This window comes from Egretta garzetta, unplaced genomic scaffold (genome assembly GCF_000687185.1).
Source record: "Egretta garzetta isolate BGI_Z169 unplaced genomic scaffold, ASM68718v1 scaffold153, whole genome shotgun sequence".
Taxonomy (NCBI): domain Eukaryota; kingdom Metazoa; phylum Chordata; class Aves; order Pelecaniformes; family Ardeidae; genus Egretta; species Egretta garzetta.
The window spans coordinates 985098-1007508 of record NW_009259114.1 but is presented as its reverse complement, the minus strand read 5'-3'; the positions used below and the strand labels follow the sequence as shown (position 1 = coordinate 1007508).

General features: G+C 37.6%; 1 protein-coding gene across 6 annotated transcripts in view; it reads right to left on the bottom strand.

Annotated features, from left to right (window-relative positions):
• Window positions 1-22411, bottom strand: part of CLEC16A (C-type lectin domain containing 16A) — a 77142-nt gene that overhangs the window by 4426 nt on the left and 50305 nt on the right. For 3 of the 6 annotated variants that reach the window (XM_035891061.1, XM_035891062.1, XM_035891064.1), the window contains 4 exons: window positions 19601-19752; window positions 18713-18917; window positions 16070-16240; window positions 7036-7182 (listed from right to left, as the gene is read on the bottom strand). In XM_035891061.1, the coding sequence (XP_035746954.1) occupies window positions 7036-7182; window positions 16070-16240; window positions 18713-18917; window positions 19601-19752 (675 nt within the window). Of the gene's footprint in view, window positions 1-1253; window positions 1378-7035; window positions 7183-16069; window positions 16241-18712; window positions 18918-19600; window positions 19753-22411 lie in introns of those variants that run through there. The other 3 variants (XM_035891066.1, XM_035891063.1, XM_035891065.1) reach the window with 3 other exon arrangements.

Genomic DNA, 22411 nt, shown 5'->3' with positions numbered 1-22411 from the left:
TTGTCATCTTCACCTGAATAAAATCACCACTTACTAAGATATGCTCTATTCTTAAATATCAAAAAGTTATCATTGATATGGGAAAACGGCATTTCTATTTATCTATCCCCAACCCTCACATATTTAAACAAGAGTGTTCTGGCAAAAAGTATAAGCCAGATCTGCAACAAAACCAGGGTGAGTGAAGTCAGGTTCTTAAAACAGTTGTGATGTTAACATTTAGTTCTAACAAACACCCCCCACATACCCCCAAATTTAAGTACCAAACAAGGTTTGAAAACAGGATGTCAGTTTGCAAGTTTTTGGGTATTATTAACTCTCTCTGGTTGCAGTGGCTTCAGCAACCTTATATGTTTTTCAGCACTTCTATAATGCTACCAAGATTATCATTACAACAAAAAAATCCAAACTAAATCACTCAAATTCCGATATATTAACTTATATCAAGGGTGACTATTAGTGAAAGAAGATAGAAAAGTATAGGAAAAGGAAAGAATTAATATCATCTACAGAGAAGTGACCTAAGCTGTACAGCAACATACTATGAAAGGATAACAAAAATATAAGTAACAGGACATTAGGTGAAAAGTAAATCTATAAAGATGAAAAAGGTTGTTTATACAATATTAACAGAGTAAAATATCTTCATGCCATGACAGTAAAAAAAAGAAATTAATTAGATACAAGTTAAAATGGCCTATATAAATAAGGTAGTCTGTAGCATATTTCCATCATTTTTGCATCTACTTCCCCGCCTCATCTCATCAGGCAATTAAACAGTCCATAAAGCCATCTGCCTGAGTTTGATGATCATAGAAATATTAAGCTGGTGCCATCACAGTCCAAGGACAGTCTTATGCTGAATTCTTGTTCATTTTACCCGAGTTATAAATAGATTTCTTGCTGCTAGCCAAGTACCTGCATTACTGTCCATTCAGGAGCCTGTGCTTACTAAATTCCACTACAGCCATGGCTGCCCCTGTGCAAATGAAGACATAGCTGCTTTGAAGCTGGAGGCTTGATAGCAGAATTTCCATCTTTGGCAAGAGAGCCAAGAAACATGGGAAATACTGCAGATAAGGTTTTCAGAAACAGCTAATTATTGCTTTACAATTCTCCCCCAAAATACAGTAAAGACAAATATTTATGATGCTTTCTTCAGTTTCCTACCTCACAGTCATTGCTGTCAGCATGAAAACCAAATATGTTCTGTTAACTGTTACGGGCTTTTGAAAGCTTATGGAGGAACCTGCCTGAATTGATATTGCGCGAGTTTCTGTTGCAGCTGCTGCTTGAAGACCTAAACCCAGTGTCCACCGTGACTGTCAGCCTCCGACAGACTAAACACCCGCCGACGTCCTTTCCTGCCAGACCTTACTAGAGGAAAACACAGTGATAGATCATACCAAGGCTTTAACAATGAAACAAGGAAGGGAAACTGGAATGAAGACAAAGGATAAATGTTAGAGTAGTAACAAGAGTAAGTGACAAGGACACATCCACAACTGCTGGTATCTTGAGTACAATTTGACACTACACCAAGTCTTACAAGTTTGGGAAATACTTCTGAAGCTGGAAGTATTAATTCTTTAGAAATAAGTGAGTTTAACTCAATTTCATTTTTTGCTAACCTATCTGGAAATCTTCATAACATGGTTTGGGCTATGTCTGGCAATACCAACAGCACTTATACTGAAGACAGACTAGCACGCATTACAATCTACTTGCATGCTTTAGAATAATCTTGAGAGAAGCTATTTATCACAAATCCTAGTGAAATAGAAATATTCTGATTTCCACCGGCCATAAATTGTAAGAGGTGCACTACCATGCAGGTGACAATATTTCAGACCATTCAGCCCTACTACTCTATGATATGAAACTTAATTATTAGATTTGGTTTATAATAAAGCCAGAGTGTTTTAAAAGATAGCAGCAGTTCAGATGATGATGCTTTGTGCATAGAAAGTTTCTAGAAAAGAAACTTTCTAGAAACAAAAGTACTTCCTCACCTAGTTAGAAAATTACTAGCATTATAGAACAGAAGATGTCAAACCACATTTACATTACTGATTATAGAGGGAAAAGACAGGGATGGTTTCAGTAAGATGGCAGGCACTGCTCTTACAGGCTCTCCATACTTGATTAATCATCCCCTCCTCGGAATATATAAATTTTATTTTACAGACTGGAATCCAATATACTCTCTGTAACAAGGGACAGCTATTTGTACTTATTTTAGACCTTTTACCATCAATATCTGCCAGAAGTCTGAAATACAGCATAAGTGGCATAGAAGATCAATGCCTTCCGAAGTCTTCAATATCCACTGCTCCAGTGTAAACATTTTCTTAAGTGTTGAAGCCAATTGCATTTTAAAGCTTAAGACAACTTAAAAAGTGATAAAATACAGCGTGGATAACATTACACATACATAATTCTGGAAGACTGCTAACTTACAGTAAGAGAGCTTCTTTATCTTAATCCTTGGCATATATAAAAATAAGCACTTTAAAGAAGTGCACGGTTCCAGCAAGTGTAGCCAAGAAGAGACTGTATTCTAAGCTCAGAAGCTGGATGATTAAAATCTGCCTAGCAAGAGAACATTTTTGTCTTATGCATAGCAACACTTCAAATGGACATTAAAAAAAATAAGCATGTAAATACAAAGAAAAAAAACCCCAACCTGATAGCAGCATTTGCAGAACCTGACACTGCTTCTTCTGTCTTGCTAGGGATTCTGCTTTCTTTAAGGGATGACTTCTGCTTTTTCAATTTTAAGGGACAGAGATCTTGTAAAGGGCTAAGCTTAATTTCCAAATTCTGCAAATGGGAGAGCTGCTAGGCTTTAAATTACCTGTGCCACGAAGTATTGCGACAAATATTAGGTAGGATAGCTGATAAACTCAGGAGTCATAGGAGTTTATTTTACTCATGCCAAAGCAGTTAATGCAACTATTGTTCTCTTGCAATGACTGCAACATATACATCAGTCATATGATTTTATGTAAGTTCAGTTAACCTCCCTCCTCACATTAAGATACTGTGTGATCGTTTGATGCAGGTAGGAGTGATACCAAGTAAAGTATTTTTATGAAACACCAGACTAATTTTTTTCCCCTATGATATATTTTTGAGAGCTCTTTTACTGTTTAACTGTTAATATATTCTCTATCTTGTAACATTGTTTTCTCTCAACTAACAATTATGCAATCTGTCTTTATTTTGTTCTCATCTATCACTGTTTTATGAATAAGTCAGTGTGTACATACCATTTCAAACATATAAAACTCTGAACAATTTAAATATGTCAACAGACAGTAGCTTAGGACACTATTATCGTAAGTTTACAGTTGAAACAGCTTGGCATGGCTTAAGATGTTGCTCTTAACAAAGGTAGTCTCCTTGAAGTCCACATACACATCTCCCCTTTATCTTGTCTGGCTTTCTTGACTGAAGTTCCTGAGCAACTTAACATGTTCTTCATGGTCAACAACCTGAGCAGTTGTGAGAACAAATGGGGGAGAAGGGAAGGAGGGAGGGACAAAGAGCACATGTGTGCTTGCCTGAGTGTGTTTAAAATGGAATGGGAAATCAGAAGACAGATTCAAATGCAACAGATGGTAGCAGCATTCAAGTGCATAAACTAGATCTTGGTAACTGCTTGCTGGTCATCAGCTACTTGTTACTTCCTCCCTGAAGGAGCCACTTCACATCATGCAAGCCTCTTCTTCTGCTTCACAGCACAGTAAGGCAGTTTAGTTTCAATTGTCCTGAACAGGTTAAGGGAAAATCACATTGGTTTACACTGAAGTAGGTGAATACCAACAATTGTTTCTGTAACTCAGCTGAATGGTCTGTAAGACCTAATATAACACACTGGTCAAGACTCTATCACTTATTTCAGCAGCGTACTTCTGTTCATGCAGAAACGTACGGAACAGCTGTCTGGACATACCAAACAATCTCTTTTATGGTCATGCTCCTGGCAAGTTTCCAGTATAGATCACAATTACATATAAATAGGGAGAACATTCATGAGAACATTCTTTATAAACTTGCAGTAAAGTGGTCAAATTAGTTAATGCAGAAATACTATTCCCAGGAATAGACATAGTCTTGATCTGACACTGAAGAGTAGCAAAAAGTGTCAAAGCAGCTCCCTGGGTTGGAGAAAACCCTCCCCAAAAACACCCCAAAGACCCAGCTCCAGAGATTTCAGAATCCTCTCTGGTCTACACTAAGGACCTTGAGAAACAGCCCACCACTCAGCTGTAACTATTTAAAACATTCTTGGCTGGAACTACATTAGCAGTTTGGTTCCAACCAATAGAGCAGCTCTGAAGAATTATGCATACTTACTGCTTTAGTCTGGTTTTAGGAACAGTTTCTGTGCACTAATGAGATTCTTTCACAAGGAAACCAAACTGTAAGATATGCTGCAACTATGCCTCACACACACTTCAAATATTAATAGCAACTTACATCTGAACTAATAACTGGTCCTTCAAACAATCACACACGTGGCAAGGATGTCTGGTCCTAAAGGTCAGAGTAAACGGGGTCGATAGCAAAATCCCAAAGCCACATGCAGATTAGATACATACACCGCAGTACCAACTATTCGTTGTCCTATTGCACCAAACTACCCGCTCATGCACATAGTCACCGTCTTCCTCTTTGTTACTGCTCTCTGAGTAGAGTTAGCAGAACAAAATCCAGCAGTTGAGCTCAAGTGACCCCTGCAGCAGGTTAATGAAAGCTGCTGACTTGGGACTGAAGTAGCTGACACAGATTCTCACATTCATTTCCACTGACTTTGCTGAAGGTTAAGTGGTAGGGCATGGAATTTTATCCTCACAACTAGATTTGCTAAAGCAAAAAACCAAAATCCATCCAAATACTGTTTTCCTACCTGACATGTGGCATTTTGAACATTATAATTAAGCCACAATGAAGATCATACTAAGTGTGGACATTTCATGCAACCTAACTGGTAAAGTGCAGACTGAAACCAGGCATTGTAAAACCAAACAAAACTTTCCTCTGTTTTTTTGGTTTGGTTTTGTGGGGGTTTTTGGGGGAGAGAGGTGGGGAGAAGAGTTTGTTTGGGGGGGTTTTGGTTGATTGATTGATTTATTTATTTAACCAATGAGCAGCCTCCTGTCATCAGGCTTTTTAAGTTGCAGGAAAAATAAACATAATTTTATGTTATACAAATGCCAACATACTGTGTAAGTAGATTTAAATTTTGTTAATTTTGTCTATGATTATTCTTCAATCTAGGCATTATCTGTTTATGCTAGATGAGGAATTACGTGCTCTGGATCTATTCAGTTTTTCGTAGAAGTCAGATAACACTCACTTGAGATACCTCAGTTTGAAACATGTAGTACAGTCTTGCTTCATATTTCTGTGAACCAGCATGCTGCTTACAGCACCAAAAATAATTTAGAGTTTTTATTTTCATTTCTTCAGTACAGTTTTCTCTTAGTCACTATTGCCAAGAACCTGTAGTTGCATTTCACTTCCTGATCACAGAATTCAAATACAGCAAAGGACATTGTAGATAAGCCTTTTTACATTGCTAAGGCGAAACATGTAGTCAAACAATGTTTTCTTGTAGTGCCAATCCATTCTGAGACTTTTGACAAATGATACCAATTCTCTGTGTAATCACCATATATTATCTAGGCCATCAAGAGACTACACAACAGCTATTGCTTACCAGCAGGGAAAATAAAATTAGGTTCTTCCAAAGTTTTGAATAGATTGCACATAGAAAAATATTCCAAATTTTATTCTGGAATTACACATATTGCAGGAATGTTTTGACTATTTGTTTATCTCTCACAGTAATAGATGCTTTTTAATCTAGAGTCTGGGTTCTAGAATGCTCTACATATCATTTATAAGCAGCCTTTGCTTACCCTTTCCAGCAATATTTCTTGCAGGGATGGTCAACTTTGGATATATAATGTACATTGATCTCCTGACACTGTTCAGTGAAACCTACAAAACACTAAATGCCTAACAAGGATTGTATCATTTCCTGTAGGACTGCAAATAAAGGCAAAATCATATGTTTTAGAAGGGGGAACCAGAACAACCATTTCAAGGAGTGATCAACATTGGAAGTGTCTGTTAAAATGAGGAGGCTCTTTGAAAAGATCTTGAGAATCAAGTTACATCTATTGTTTTATAACTAAAATGAGGTAGAGTAGGTCAGTTCTAGCATGAAAGCATTCCAGTGTGCACCCTTCAGGATTTACTTCTTGTTTAGTCTCCAGCTTGTGGCTTTACCTCACACATAATTTTTACTCAGAACAGACATCATTGCAAGATTATCTACGAGTACCACACAAAAAAAGGAGGAATAAAGGCATTCTAATGCAACAAGAAGTCCCAGTATAAACATACCTACTAAACATACTGACCAGTCAGTCTACTTATACGGCAGCTTCTTCTGCACCAATGAAATAGCCTCCTCAAATGTGGTGGCATTCAGCCAGAAGAGTGTTATTGCAAAAGCTTTACAATATTTGCTTCCTAAATAACTATTTTCAAATATTTCATTGTTACCAATTAACATGAGCATCAGATAAACATACAAAAGCAAATGTCACCCTGTTCAAAAAAAAAAATGCTTCATGTGGAGATCAACTTATCTACTACGGTGACAGGCTAATATTTTACATTAGAAATTTATGCAAAGCAATACTTCATTTAAAAACAAAACAAACCAACAATATTTTAAATTGTACGTGCTAGGAGACAAGTGAGACAAACAAGACATTATTTCATCAGTACTTAAAAATCACTGCTGAAAGATGCCAAGTATTTAGTAGAGTTCCAGAAAGCTGAAGAGATCATTAAAATTTGCACCACAATCTACTTTAACTGTTTTCGTTGAATGATCGAATGATCTAAAAATATAAAGCCCCACTGTTTTTAATCCAATAACATAGTAACTTAATTTTACAATAAGCTACTTTACATCCCTTAGTGCCTAGGCTGAAAATCATGATTTAATACCTGATGGGCTCTGTGCAGCAGAAGGAGTGGATGTTGAGCTTGCAGTCACTGAATCACAGCGCCCTGTACTCCCACTGCCACTGGAAGGTGATGGTGATGAGAGTGGTGATGGATTGTGCTGATTTATACACTGGGCTACAGCAAAGCCTGCAAAACAGGACAATGAAGTTTACAAGTTAATAATTACCTTGAAAGAGTTAAGCTACATGAACAAACTGAGAAAGGGCAAGAGCAAATATTGCATCAAACTGGCGCTAATTTTGTGTAGTGACCCAGAGAATGTACTCTCTCCCACTGTCATCCTGGAAGTCTGAAAATCTGAATGCTTCTTACAGAGAACATGCTACAAATGCTCATCAAGAAAGTAGAGGTTAAGGGATTCACAACATTTTAAAACTTAGAGCTTGGACAAGCAGTCAAAACTCTTCAGTTTTTGATAAATTCCATAAATTCATGGGTCACAGACCTTAACGTGACAAGGAAAATGGTTAAGTCAAAAGTGAAAAAAAAACCCTTTTGCATAAAAAGGTCTGCAATACATTTCTTCATTGCAGAGATAACTTTAAAAAATTTTACTCAATCAAATCTAATGCTGGCATTGGATTTCATCCAGTCAAACTTTTCCAGTCTTCAGACTCAAAAGGTCTACACAGTGTCTGACAGCGTGTTTTAAATAAGTCATCTTCTGGCTTTCAGTCTAATATTTCCTCAAATTCTTTGAGCATCCTCTTCTTTCCTAACGTAATCTCCTTTCTCTGCAACCCCCTGCTTCCACCTTTGACATGCCTTAAAAAAAAAAAAAAAAAAAAAAAAATCTTCATTTTAGTTCATTCCCTCCTCACATACAATGACTCATGCACTTTTTCTTTCAAGATGCAATTTCATAAGGTATTGAGGACCTGCAGCACAGGAAAATCCATTGGAAGTACGCCATTTGGGAAAGAAGCACAAGGAAGGAATTCAAATCCCTGGTTTCTCATACCCAACATCTCAGAACTGAATAACCTGAGAATGAGGTACTTTGCAATATTTAATTTCACTGATTTAGTCAAGATGAGAAGCCATGTGTACCTGACATCTACATCATCCATTCATTGCATAAGACTACACTGACTCAGAAACTAAACAATAGTTTTTACATGTATGTTGTGCAAAATACTTTGTGCAGAAGCATGCTATGAGACAAAAGACAACTCAAATTTATTCTTTAGGTTACTGTTGAATGTGTTATGTTGCCATTCAGTCATATCCTACTAAAAATAGTGCCCACAAAGGTGTCTCCAGCAAGTGCAGCAGCACTGCAAACACATGCTGAACATTTAGTAGAAGTAAACAACTAGTACATTTTTCTTTTATGGATGAGAATGATGATATGGTAACTTTATACAAAACAGATACTACAGTAAAATCTCATTTGATGTAACTAGCCTGTATTTATGAACACCCTTATTTTTTATAGTGCCTTCTGGCTACATGTCTGGTTGACATGATTCACTTGTGACAATTTAAATTTAACACTAACTTTCAAACATTCACAGATTATAAATACTGAAGGCATACACTTGACCATTATTTTCACCTCAACATAAATAGAAATACAAGAGTATCTTTGGAAGAGTTAGAACACTTTACAACATCAAGTCTTGTAAGAATGTAGTTTGTATTTGAGAAGAAAAGCTGGAATATGGAACAAAAAAACCCCCCAAAACCCCCACTTGGTGTTTCAAAAGCATGCTACTTAAGAAAAGGAAAAAAACCTTGTTCAAGTAGTCATGTTATATTATATCTGACAAACACATCCTTCTTTGTTCTTTAAAACATCTTGTGTTTTCCAGTGATTGTTGACTTTCTTAAAGCTTATATTTTCATTTAACAACAAAATGAGTTAATCATTGCTGGGACAAAATCAAGTAACCATGCTCTGGCTTCCAGCAGACTTTGGCTCAAGACAGTCAGAGCACTCTTGCAACAGCCTTCTCCCATATTATCAGAAAAAAGTTGTTCAGTGACACTACAAAAGCTCCAGGCTTGACAAGAAGTTTCCTTTTGCACAAAAGCCATAGTGTGGGATATCAAGACCTGCAGTGAAAATATTCCAATTCTGAAAAACTTCAGAAAGTATTTTCATGGACTCTATTGATCCCCATATGTTAAAGACCCCCGCTTTGGGATCACCTGCTAACTCACTTGCAATTAGGCTGTTTGAAGAAGTCAGGATATCTCCCATGAGATTAAAACCAGCAAGTTGCCCTTTACTGTATCTTTCAATTGCCCTTTACTGTATCTTTCAACTAGCAGTTGTTTCCCCCCTTTACTCCTATTTTTCAGCTCAATTTTTAACTCAGAGTATTCATAGTTTTGTTGTTATAGAAGTCAATTGTTTGATTTTGAACCTCAAATGCAGAACTTTCTGAATGCAGAAAAACGAAACCTAAAGGTCTAGCATCTACTAGAATAGCAGCAATCTACTATAAGAATGCTATGGAATTACCTGCTAGAATTTACAACATGCTCTGAAAGAAAAGTTCATGGCCTGCTCTTTCCCACATAAGTTCAGTGAAGACAGTTACCACTGCATTGTTCATACTTCTTTGATCTCTTACTTTCTTTAGAGGATGACACCCTTCTCATGGTTCTCAGCAACCTTCCTCACAATGACACACCTATAGCAATTCCCCGATTTTATTAGTAAGGCTTTTCTTTGGCAGACATTCCTCCTAGTACTTGGAGACTTCCAGTCATCTCTTCAGGTTTTGATAGCAAGCAGCTTTTCAGAAGTTGAAGCACTTCTTACACTGAAAGAAGTATCTTCAATATGGGCTGTATGTCAGGTGATGTACACAACTCAGCTGCTCCTGCAGCCCTCCTCACTCTCCCATGGGTAAGTATTAATGCAAAAGTTTACTTTTTAATGTCAGTCCCTTGAATTATTAAAAGTAGCTACGATGAGCACTATGAAACACCTAACAATATATTACTCGTTGCTTTCATTGCATAGTGAACACTGAAAAGGCAAGTATCTGACCATGAGGTATGAAAGAAAGCAAAAGTACTACACGATTCTTTGTTCTTTTATATAGGGAATCTCCCATGACACTGGATGAATGAATCACTCATTATAGAGAATCTCCTATATGCTGAATTTGCTGGTGCCATGAAGCAGGCAGCCAGTCAAAACTATATTTAAATGGGCTTGTTACAAGAAGCATATTAAAGCTTTGTAACACAGACATGACAAGTTGGGCAAATGCTGTTAGCAGCAACACATACTGACAGGTGTTACAAGGGAAAAACATCCAGAATGGGTGAAGACAGACACAGAAAAAAGCTAACAAACATCAGTCCTGTTAATTTGACTTAATCTGCAGTCCCACCTCTTACCCTCTACCTCCCATTCTTATACTCAAGAACTAGACTCAAAACCACTTACAGAAACACAATGCTATCTGAATTGTTGTATTACTTGCATCATAGTTTTAGATGGGTGAATGCCACTTTTACCAAGCCTTTCTCTTTTTTTTTAGTTACAATTCATTATGTCCAGGGTGAATACCACCATGGCAGGAGACATCTATTTTAGTTAAAAACAGAATAGTTTGGTAAGCAGCTAATTATTCCATAAATGTAAATAAATCCCTGTACTTTATTTCAGAAACCAAAGTGATTGATCTTCTACAATCATTTAGATAAGTTAAACTGAGGTTACACATGGTGATGCCTGATAGTCTGCAAAAAGTTAACCACAAACTAAACTACCTCAAATATGAAAGACTTCTATAGCACTCAGGGCCACTGACACATACAGTTTTTAATATAGCAAATGTGCATTAGGTTTCTCATACATACTTCATTTTTTGAAATACCAGTTAGGATGGGAAACAAGGAATAATCAATGGATTTGTGACCACAGAAGTGATGCAAAGCCATCTGTTAAAGTGAATGAAACTTGGTTTTGGAACAGTTAAAGCCATTGGTATAGAAGTGCTTACATAAGTATATTTTGTTTTGCTTACAGTGCTGGAAAAAGGCATCCTATATCCAGAAAAGGTTTGCACTTCAAGGGAGGAGAAATCTTCCATTCTCACCAAAATAGTAAAAACAGTAGAAAAAATAAACAAGGTCTATGGCAACTATCATAGGAAAAGCTGGCCTGATTCAGCAAGATTGCCTGCCTAAAGGTTCTGCAGAACAGTGTGCATGGAGTCATGCCCTTACACTGAAGCATTTGCTTGCAAATGATCTTAACGTATTTTTCCCCCCAACACAACTGCAGAGGAAGGATTTTAAATGTGCTACAGGAGGTAATTTAGGTAGGAAGAAGAGGTAAGGCTAAATCATTCCAAATCCTGTAAATGAAAAACTACTGACCAAGAACAAATATTCTAACCAGGAAACTCCTTCAGGAAATATCATCTGCAAAGAAAAGGTGAGCAGAATTAATCATGGCTATGGGAAGTAAAATAACACTGAGAAGGTTCTAGAGGTACCTTTGTTACTACTTAATGACTTGCCAGTTGTGATAAACATTAGTTACAAACACAAATATTTCCTTTGCAGCAGTTAGGAATCTGCTTCAACATAACTTTCTGTTTAAGACTCAGTAAGGCGTTATTTGTAAAGATGTACCTTCCCCATTCCTTGGAGAAGACCTTATTTCCATAATCACGATGTTTCATAAGGCTGTGTTTCTTTAATAGAATATGTATCAACAGTTATCCTTTTGCTGTGTTTTACACAACAGCAGCAAAATTTCATGCCAAAACCTGAATAGCTTCTTAGCTTTTCTTTAAAGGAACTTTTTTTATGCAATTAATGCAAACCTTTCTCCCAAATTGGAGAAAACCTTCCTACTGTCTTATAAATGATTTAATGAAAAAAATGGCCTGAACTCTAAGATCTCCTAAGAATAAAATTTGAAGGTGAGATGAAGGGGAAAGGGTGGTGGTGGCAGAGAACAGGACAAACAAGAGAAGAAAAAAAACAAAGCCAAAGCCTGAGAAGTAGAAATAAAACCTTGGCTAAGAAAGCAGAAACTGTTTTCTCATTGTAAACCCCCATCATCACGCCAATGTCTTTTCTGTATTACAATTTCTTTCTACTCTGTTCTTCTAAGTATAGTTATCTCATAAAAAACTCTCATGTGTTTCCATGTGTTGGTCCCTAGTCAAATCAAGGCAATGCTGAACTTGAGGTTTTTTGCAAGTATGGATGAAAAAAAACCAAACCATTGCACGCCTGAAAATTATTTCTTTCAATAGTTATTTTGCATCTTTGCAAAGTGCTATTCTGCCTCAGAAAACCTGATGCACTTTTTAAAAATTACAACTTGTAGAGATTATTTATATTTTAAAATCCCCATTACAACCTCATAAAACTGGAGAATAACTTCTAATGCAAAAAATGTTTTTGCTGCCAAGAAAAAACACATACAAAACATATTAGTTACTTGGATCTCTGTTGCCAGTAGATGCTGCCACTTCAACCAGCATTAAAAAATAGATTAACTGACATTTTACGTCTCCAGATTTGCTATGCAATGCCAATATATGATGAATGTAGCTTTATTCACAGTTGTTCTCATCAATTTAGTATACTTAACAGACTAGTTTCAAGTCCAGAGATCAAGGGACTTAATTCTTTGCCATGGCTGATACTCTTCATGCCTTGCCAGCACATCCTCGTTATGAGCGATACTTTGTTGAGACAGCATTTATTTTGACCATCCGTTAATGCACAAAGGAACATATTAAAGTATGTCACAATTTCTTCCATCAACCAGAGAAGTCCCTTCTATAAGTTGAAAAAAATTGGAATAGTTACTGTAGTTCAACTGGCATGGAGAGAGCTAAAGCACATTAGCACTAAAACAGAAGACTTCAGAATTCTCAGTTTCAGAATGTACTATTTTGAAGTGCTGTATTTTTGAAAATAATCCTTGTAAATAAACTCCTCAAATGGTACAGTCAAAGATTGTTTCCAAACCTCTTATTTAAAAGCAGTTCTGCATATTTAACTCAGTTTCAGTGGTATCTTTCATTTCTCGCACATAAGCAGTAATTCATATCACATAAATCAAGTTATAGTTGTATCTTATAATATTAGTACTGTCAAACTACCTTAATTAGGCACTTCTGCTTGAATACCTCTGCACAGAAATTGTTTTAGTTCTACATCGTTCTGAAGATGACAGTAAGATTAGTATCTAGTCATATCCCACAATTCTGATGGCCAGGCAATATATATAGGTATAAAAAAAGGCAGCAGAGCTGGGTCTATAATAGCAGCAGCCATAACTAAATATCAAACTTGGAACAGTTCAAAGATGAATTAGAAAAAACAAACTGAGATGATAAACTGAGTTAGCAGTTGTCCCTCATTATTCTCACGTAGAACTAACCATTCAAAAATACGATATGGGCTATAAAAGCAACTGTATCCTAGAATTATGGAGCATGAGATACTTCAAAGCATCTCACAGTGGAAGTAACTTTGTACTAAAGAAAACTAACCCAATCTGATGCTCCTATGGTAGCTGTGGTTGATGATGAACCTGAAAGGGTCAGAGTCCCACACTACAGTTCCAAAATAACTAGTATATGACATTCAAATGTGCTGAGCAATCTAACCTCATAAAATCAATCAAGTGCAGATGCACACCACCTGTGAATGTCAAGCCCCTCATTAGTACTTTATCAAAAGGATCAGTTTTCTTATTGTGGACGGAGAAGGCAATTAAATTACAAAAGTTTATATACATTCAAGAATAAATTCATATTATGCATTTTAAAAAAAAAGAAGTATGATTTTATGCCCACTTGTGGTGACCTGCTAAAGAAGGGTGCATCATTTTTTACAGTGAATAATAATGCTTTGGTTGTCATGCCTTAATGACAAAACTAAAATAACTGACAAAACTAAAATAAATTTTCTTCACATAAATCTGAACAACCTCAATCTCAAACACTACTTAAACAATTCCTGGGCTCTGTTTAACGTCTTCCTATTCCCAAGAAGTGATGCAAACTTTATACAGAATTCTCACCTACATTTTCTTTTTAATTTAAAGGGTTACAAAGCTATAAAAGACAATTTTAAAATCCAAAGGAGAAAAATTGAGATGGCTATACTTTGCTTACAATGGCTAATATTAACAAGAAGTTTTTTTCCAACTTTTCCCCTCAAAATCTTATCATCATCATATACTAAGGTATTAACCATGGAAAAAATCATGAGAGATCTATTGATTCATTTTGCTTTTCAAAATCTCCTCAGTAGGACAGTGACCACACTTGTTAAAATATTTAGATTTCCCTTAAGACACACTGACCATACAAATCTCAGTATACCGCTGGTATTTGAAACTAATATTTGAGTCTGCTTGGAGAGGAAGTGATTATTTACTTTCAATATAAGACCTGCATTCACAGGACACCTACCAAATCTGCTAATTTCTTTGAAAACAATGTAATTCTTTCTGTAAATAAAGGAACACTTCAAAATCATCATGTGAATACATAGCTAATATATAACATGATGAAAAGTTCAGCCAACTAAACTATCACCAAAATGCTCTAACATTCTGGCAAAGGCCATTAACCTAAAAGAGACACTGAAGTATATTCATAGTCATGACTTCATGATGATAAAATTGATCAAGTGAAGGATTTTACTTCTGTTCTTCTCTGATAGAATTGCCCAGTTTATCAAGTGAGCCATCTGGGATGATTACATCATCTCACTGCATTTGCACAACCCGTACTTTTTATAAAGAGTATTAACAGGGATATTCTGAAGTATGGTCTGTTATATTCTTGTCACCTTTCACCTGTCTTGCATAAAAACCTGGTTCAAAAGCTGTAACAGCCCTCACACGTACAGTGTAATTCTCCATTTCCTGGAATTCAAAGTAAGTATATGGTTGCTTGAACAAACTACCATGTTGCACCACCCCCAATATCTTCCTTCCCCTTACCTCCCCAACTCCCGCCCCCCCCCCAAAAAAAGAAAAAGAATCAGTAGATGAAGTCACTTGTTATGAACAAAAGCACATTCTTCTTAGAGAAGGTTGATTCTGAAACAGTAAAACTGGCATCTTTTCAACCACACCTTTTCCATGGAAGTCACGTCAAATAAGGAAATATATTCCCATCATACAATACACTTCTCTTTTGAAAAAACTGACCAGCAAGAGATATGCTTTCATGATTTCTGTTCCCCAGACTCAGGACTCAGGCAAGCTGAGCTCCAATTTAGTCCCAAGGCAGAAGAACATCCGCTTTCTAAGTAGGGCATTTGAATTCTGAATCACTGAATCATATTTAAAGAGAAATGCTGAGTTTTGTGAAATGATTGGCAGCTAGTGGTAACAAGATTGCATCTTTTTGTATAATACAACAAAATTAAGTACTTTCAAGCAGTATGAGATTCAACTTTAAAATGACTCAATTCAAAAGGAGAAAAGTTCAGCATCTGGAAAAAAAACCTCTGCAGAGAAGTCAATTTGTGAAACAGACAATAAGGAGACAAAAGAGCAGAGAGCTCACTGATTTAGAATCATTCCTTCAATCCCAATTCCAAACTAGTGTTTTGGGAGTAGCTGGGGCCCTTTTCTGTCTTGCTAGCTCTAAGGTAAACAAAGCAGTGCACAGTATCTTAGCTATTTTTGCAAACTGGCAAGAAAGTGATCATAACCAAATTAAAGGAGGAACTATGCACAACTGACAGATGTGTTGCATAAATACTGAATATGTGAAACATGACTTAAACTAACTCAATTTGTAAAGGAAGGCAAAGTATTAAGACACATCCAGTGTATCTGGAGAAACTGCAATGCATGTATTGCTCACAATATACACTGAATACACACCCAGGTATTGTTTCTCTAGGAGTAAATTTTTCCATAAGCCTCATCCTGGAGTTGTGCGTTCAGAAACATATTGCAGTAAGCTTTTAATTGCTTATACAAGTTACAGTTCAGCTTTTGCAGATATAAATCACAAAGCAAAAATCACTTGATAATGAACGCTAATCTTACCTGGAACTTTGTCCACAGATGCAAAAACGGAGCGTTGCACTGTAGGATCACTGCTACCACGTCGTGACTGATCATAAAATCTAAATGGAAGGTGTTGGGCTGTAGCTGCAGAGCTGTGTCCAAAACCCATAACACCTTCAGTTGAAGGCTGAACAGGAAGATCCAGGAGAGCTGTGTTTAATCACAATTGATAATTTTTGTTACTCAAAAATATATAACAGGAAGAGTAGGTGAAATTAAAATTCATAGTTTGTTCGGGATCTTAAAACTAAACCAGATTGTTTAACATAACTTGCCTGCATTTACTTCAATTATGGTTACAATTGCATTGGAAAAGACAGACAACATTTCCAGCAACCTTTTCTACCATTGCTGTTCACACCACATTCACACTGAGGAAGCCTCAGAATACAGTGGAGAAGAAAAAAAAAGTATTACAGTAAGCTCCTTGCATTAAATAAGCCGTAGGAGTTATTAAAAAAAAATTCTGTTTTTTCCTGCAAAAGTAAAGTCATTAATTAGTTACAACTGAACACTGCAGAAAGCCATTTAAAGAGACAATGTGCTTTAAACTGGCAAAAAAAATGCCTTTGCATTACCATTCAACCTCAAATTTTAATATTGAAATAGACCTTTCTTAACCTCAAACTTGCTTTCAATTTTTTAACATGAAGCAAGCCATAAAGTATGATATATTTATTTTGTAAATCCAAAGCATAAAACTCTTTTTAGTTAGCTTCCTACAGAACCATAAGACACTAAAATAATCTTAAATCATCTATAATCAGAATAATTCTCTGGCCAACTCAATAATTTTAATACCAGCTATGACTTTGTTTTTCACAACCATGATTGGTTCATTATTGCTTCTAAACAATCCAAGTAACTGAGATAGGTGGTGTCCTTTCTCATTTGCCCACCTTCCTGTATTTCAGTTTCCTTTTCTGTACTCACTAATTCATTCAGTTTAACAGCAAGCTTCAATTTATTCTTTACTCACTTAATATTCAAGTAACATTTTAACCACTCTGCAATTTACTCAAGTTAACTCATTCCTTCATCTCTTTGCATACATCTCCTCCAAACACAGAAATCTAGCTGCTCATAATCCACTTAACATTTTGGATTGCTCATCATCACCACACCCAAGCATTAACTATTATCATCAACACCATCAGGAGACCACCCAACTCAGGACTCAGGCAAGCTGAGCTCCAATTTAGTCCCAAGACAGTAGAACATCCACTTTCTAAGTAGGGCATTTGAATTTTGAATCTCTGAATGTATTGGGTGTCTGTGGCAAGGTCTTGGTGGTGGTGGGGCTACAGGGGTGGCTTCTGTGAGAAGCTGCTAGAAGTCTTCCCTGTGTCCACCGCTGTCCAAGGCCAAGCCAATCAGCGACAGTGGAAGCGCCTCTGTGATAACACATTTAAGAAGGAAAAAAAAAACGGCTGCATCTCAGTAGCTGGACAGAGAAGAGAAGTGAGGGGACACAAGAGAAAACAGCCCTGCAGACACCAAGGTCAGTGAGGAAGGAGGGGGAGGAGGTGCTCCAGGTGCCAGAGCATAGATTCCCCTGCAGCCCATGGTGAAGACCATGGTGAGGCAGGCTGTCCCCCTGCAGCCCATGAAGTCCATGGTGGAGCAGATATCCACCTGTAGCCCATGGAGGACCCCACGCTGGAGTGGGTGGATGCCCGAAGGGAGGAGGCTGTGACCCTATGGGAAGCCTGCGCCAGATCAGGTTCCTGGCAAGACTTTGCGGACCCGTGGGGGGAGGAACCCACGCCGAAGCAGGTTTGCTGGCAGAACTTGTGACCCTGCAGGGGACCCAACGCTGGAGCAGTCTGCTCCTGAGGGACTGCACCCCGTGGAAGGTATGGACCCATGCTGGAGCAGTTCATGAAGAACTGTAGCCCGTGGGAAGGACTCACGTTGGAGAAGTTCATGGAGGACTGTCTCCCGAGAGAGGGACCCCATGCATGAGCAGGGGAATAGTCCACTCCCTAGGATGAAGAAGCGGCAGAGACAACGTGTGAAGAACTGACCTCAACCCCCATTTCCCATCCCCCTGCACCGCTGGGGGGGAGTAGGTAGAGAAACTGGGAGTGAAGTTGAGCCCAGAAAGAAGGGAGGGGTGGGGGGAAGGTTTTTAAGATCCAGCAGTTTTTCTCCTCTCCTTCTCTGATTTTGATTGATAATAAATTAATTTTTTTCAAGTTGAGTCTGTTTTGCCCATGATGGTAACTGATAAAATGGTCTCTCACTGTCCTTATCTCGACCCACAAGCCTTTTGATTTACTTTTCTCTCCTCTGTCCAGTTAGAGGGGAGTGATAGAGTGGCTTTGGTGGGCCCCTGGCATCCAGCCAGGGTCAAACCACCACGCTGAATCACATTTAAAGAGAAATGCTGAGTTTTGTGAAATGACTGGCAGCTAGTGGTAACAAGACAGGATTCCTTCTTTTCCATCATCTTTGATGTGTCTATCATTAAATATGAAAACACGTATTTTAATCCAATAAAATCTATTGCTTGGAAACTAGACATTGGTTAACAGCTTTCTGTGGCACATCACTTCTTAGATTTTTCTAACTCATCCCTATGTTGATGTTTCTCAGAATAATTTCAAAATAACCGTTCACCTGCTATTCTCTGCATTTTCATACGCCGAGCTTGGATACGGCCTTTTGCAAGACGTTGTTTTGCAATAATGCAGCGAATGTGATCAGAAAAAATAAATGTAGCTTGAAGGATAGGGAAGGGCTTAGAATGAGGACTTGAGGCAGGCTTATGAATTATTATGTTCAGAGCTCTACTGTCATCCTCTACACCCGTCACCTGCATATCCTAAAAAGAAACAGAAGGCAAGTAGCTAATGAAAAAGTTAGCATTTTTAAACTACAGATTAAATATCAACATTGAAAGAAAACCCTATGAATGCTCCACTAAAGCTCCTAAAAAAAAGTTTCCATGTTAAAAAAAAAAAAGGACTATGCAAGTTGTACAACCTTGGATTTAGTACTTCAGAAATGGGTACTTATAGAGATTAAGTCAGTTTAAAATTCAATTAAGTAATTTAAGCACAGCAAATTTTCAGGAAATACAGTGTTGGCTAAGGCAAGAAAGAGACATAAATGAGAGAAACTTCTTAAAGCTTTTGAAATCAATTAGATAAGCACAGATAATTTTGAAGTTACAACCTGTCACCTTCCCTACCCATATAAGAAGATCAGAACTCTTCCAGAGTTCATTACTGTGCTACTTAATGGAAGTTCAAATGAACACAGCCCAAAAAATATTGGGGAAGTTACCCCATTTTCAAGCATGCCTAGTTAGCTATGTAAACTTCTTCAGAAAACCAGAAATAGTTTAAAAGGCAGGAACTAGAAAAAAGACTAGTAGCGGAAAAAACAAGTAAGCATGGTACAGAGCTTAATTATATAAGCCAATATTGGTATTACTATTTATCCAACATAATTGTAGATTTTCAGCTGAGAAAAAGTAACCACACAGATTAAAACTTCTCTTACCTGCAAAAGGCCTGCAAACTTAACTACTCCCCAGCCAAGTCTGGCAACATCTGGCTCAACCAAACTCATCTGGTAAATATCCACAGCCAAGAATCTTTGAACTTGACCCCCATCCTTTGTTAGGACTGTACAAGCAATTAGATCACTGTTATCTGAAGGAAGGAAGAAAAAAAGTTACATAGCTACTGAAGTTAAGGATTCTGGGTTTGCTTTATTTACAGAACATAACACATTAATTTATAAAGGTGTAATCATCTTTACAACACATGTTGACAGTTATTCAAGGTTTTTATTTTAATATATATATCTTGCATTTCCCCATCATATTTATAGTTACATAGAAAAGCATACTTTAACAACAGTGGTTCAGATATCTTAAAGTCACGTAGAAGATGTGTAAGGTATCAATACAGGTTGGGGGAAGAAAGGATCGAGAGCAGCCCTGCTGAGAGGGACTTGGGGGTGCTGGTGGATGAAAAGCTGGACATGGAACTGTTGGAGTGGGTCCAGAGGAAGGCTACAAAAATGATCTGAGGGCTGGAGCACCTCTCTTATGAGGACAGGCTGAGGGAGTTGGGCTTGTTCAGCCTGGAGAAGAGAAGGCTGTGGGGAGACCTGATTGCAGCCTTTCAGTACCTAAAGGGGGCCTATAGGAAAGATCTTTTTAGTAGGGCCAGCTATGACAGGACAAGGGGGAATGGCTTTAAACTAAAACAGGATAGACTAGATATAAGGAAGAAATTCTTTACAATGAGTGTGGTGAAACACTGGAACCGGTTGCCCAGAGAGGTAGTCGAGGCCCCATCCCTGGAAGCATTCAGGGCCAGGTTGGACGGGGCTCTGAGCAGCCTGATCTAGTTAGTGGTGTCCCTGCTCACTGCAGGGGGGTTGGACTAGATGATCTCTAGAGGTCCCTTCCAACCCAAAATATTCTATGATTCTATGATTTTATTACATGCACCTTGCTTTCTCTTACCACCTTCATTATCTTTTAGTATAAAGTGCCATTTCACTTCAGGGGTGAAATTGCAACAGTGTTGATTTCTCTCACTAAGTGAAGTCTCAAAAAGTCTTGTCAAAAGGCCACAGAAAGACCACAGCATTGCAGGCACTTACATCTACCTCACTACAAACTTGGGCTCCACTCTGACACAAGTTAGATTTCTACAGGTCTAAAACCTGACTATTCTGACTGTTGGAAGCCTTTCAACTTCAAGACTGTATGGACTCTGCAGGTGAACTGTATCAGGCTTTTGCCAATATTTGTTAAATGAGGTGACATATTTTCCCTTTACCCACCCATTTTATTTATTTATATTGAATAAACATATCATCTCTTAACCATTCCTCTAGGACCCCTCAAACAAGCCCCAAAATGCTGATCTCAAGAGGTAAATACACCGTTCCCTGATCCTCTTGCATCTCCTTACTGCATCTGTTCCAGTTCAAACCCATTAGTCTTGAAAAGTGACTAAAACACCTTCTTTACACCAGCTGAAGTCTACTGAGCACCCCATAAACTGGCACTGACACCTGCCAACAGACCTTTGCTAATCTTACTAGAGTTGCTTTTTCCTTTGCTTCAAACAGATACTTTCATTCACATACTTAATACACACAGGTCTTTTTCCTCTCTCTCATCTAGTACAATTTATAGCAAGTAACAGATTCTATGCCCCTGCATGCTGTCCCACCAAGTTAATCATCTTTGCAATTCTAGATGGTACTCCACATAATTTGATGGATTTAGTTAGCAAAGTTATAGCATTTTAACTATTTCCTGCAACAGTTTTGATTGGGGTTTGGGTTTTTTTTAGGATAGAAACCATCTGACTTGAAGGCAATGAGTTCTATATTTTGCTTCTACCTTAACCACAGTTTTTCAACACACCTAACTCTCCTAAGCACTCTCATTCCTTAGTATTGCTAAGGTACTGGGAGAGTCAGCAGTTTGGAGTTATTTGTTTAAATAGCTTTTCCTAAAATGAGGGTTCAATGCTATAGGCATCAATTGCTAATAGAGGAGGCTTTTTTCCCCTCCTACTATTCCACATACACATACTATTTTTAAGGATGCTGTACTTTTAGACATGTGTCTATGTACTGAAATCAGCTTGATAAATGGTATCATTTACAGTAGGTAAGTATCTTTCAAAAAGACTGCCACCTTATTCAGATTTTTTACATTTATCTGAAGGGATATATTCTGACACACAGAATTCAATGTCTCCCTACTACTTCTAGCAGCATCTCCACACTGAACACTGATGTTAGATGCTCTTGCAAGTTTTCAAGTTTCAAAAAACCAAACTAAAACAAACGCTCCTCCCCAAACCACCCTCCTTCTCTCCCCCCACATAAGACCCACACCACAAGAAGAGGTCCCTTCCCACTCAGATTTCTGTGGTTCTACCAATTACACTTTACCAGTAGGATCCATTCAGAACTGATTGGGTGGTAGGAGAGAAAGGGTATAGGATAATTAATGCTAATCCAATGTGAATTTAGTGTGAGGTTTTGAAATTTGAGAAAAGGGGTTTAACCAATAAATACAACACTGCTACTTTTCTGCAATACCCACAGGCCATGATTTGGTTACATGAGGATTGATCACTATTACCTTCACATATGCCCTAGAAGGCTCAAGAAATCCATACAGGATTGGCAGATATTACTATAGGATTCTATGGGAGATTTGTTCCTTTTTAGAGGAGAAGCTGAGACATCACGCAGAAAATCATAGGAGACTTAAAATGGCAATCTAGGCTATGGTTAAACAACAGAATCCTACTCCAATATTATTGTACCAAT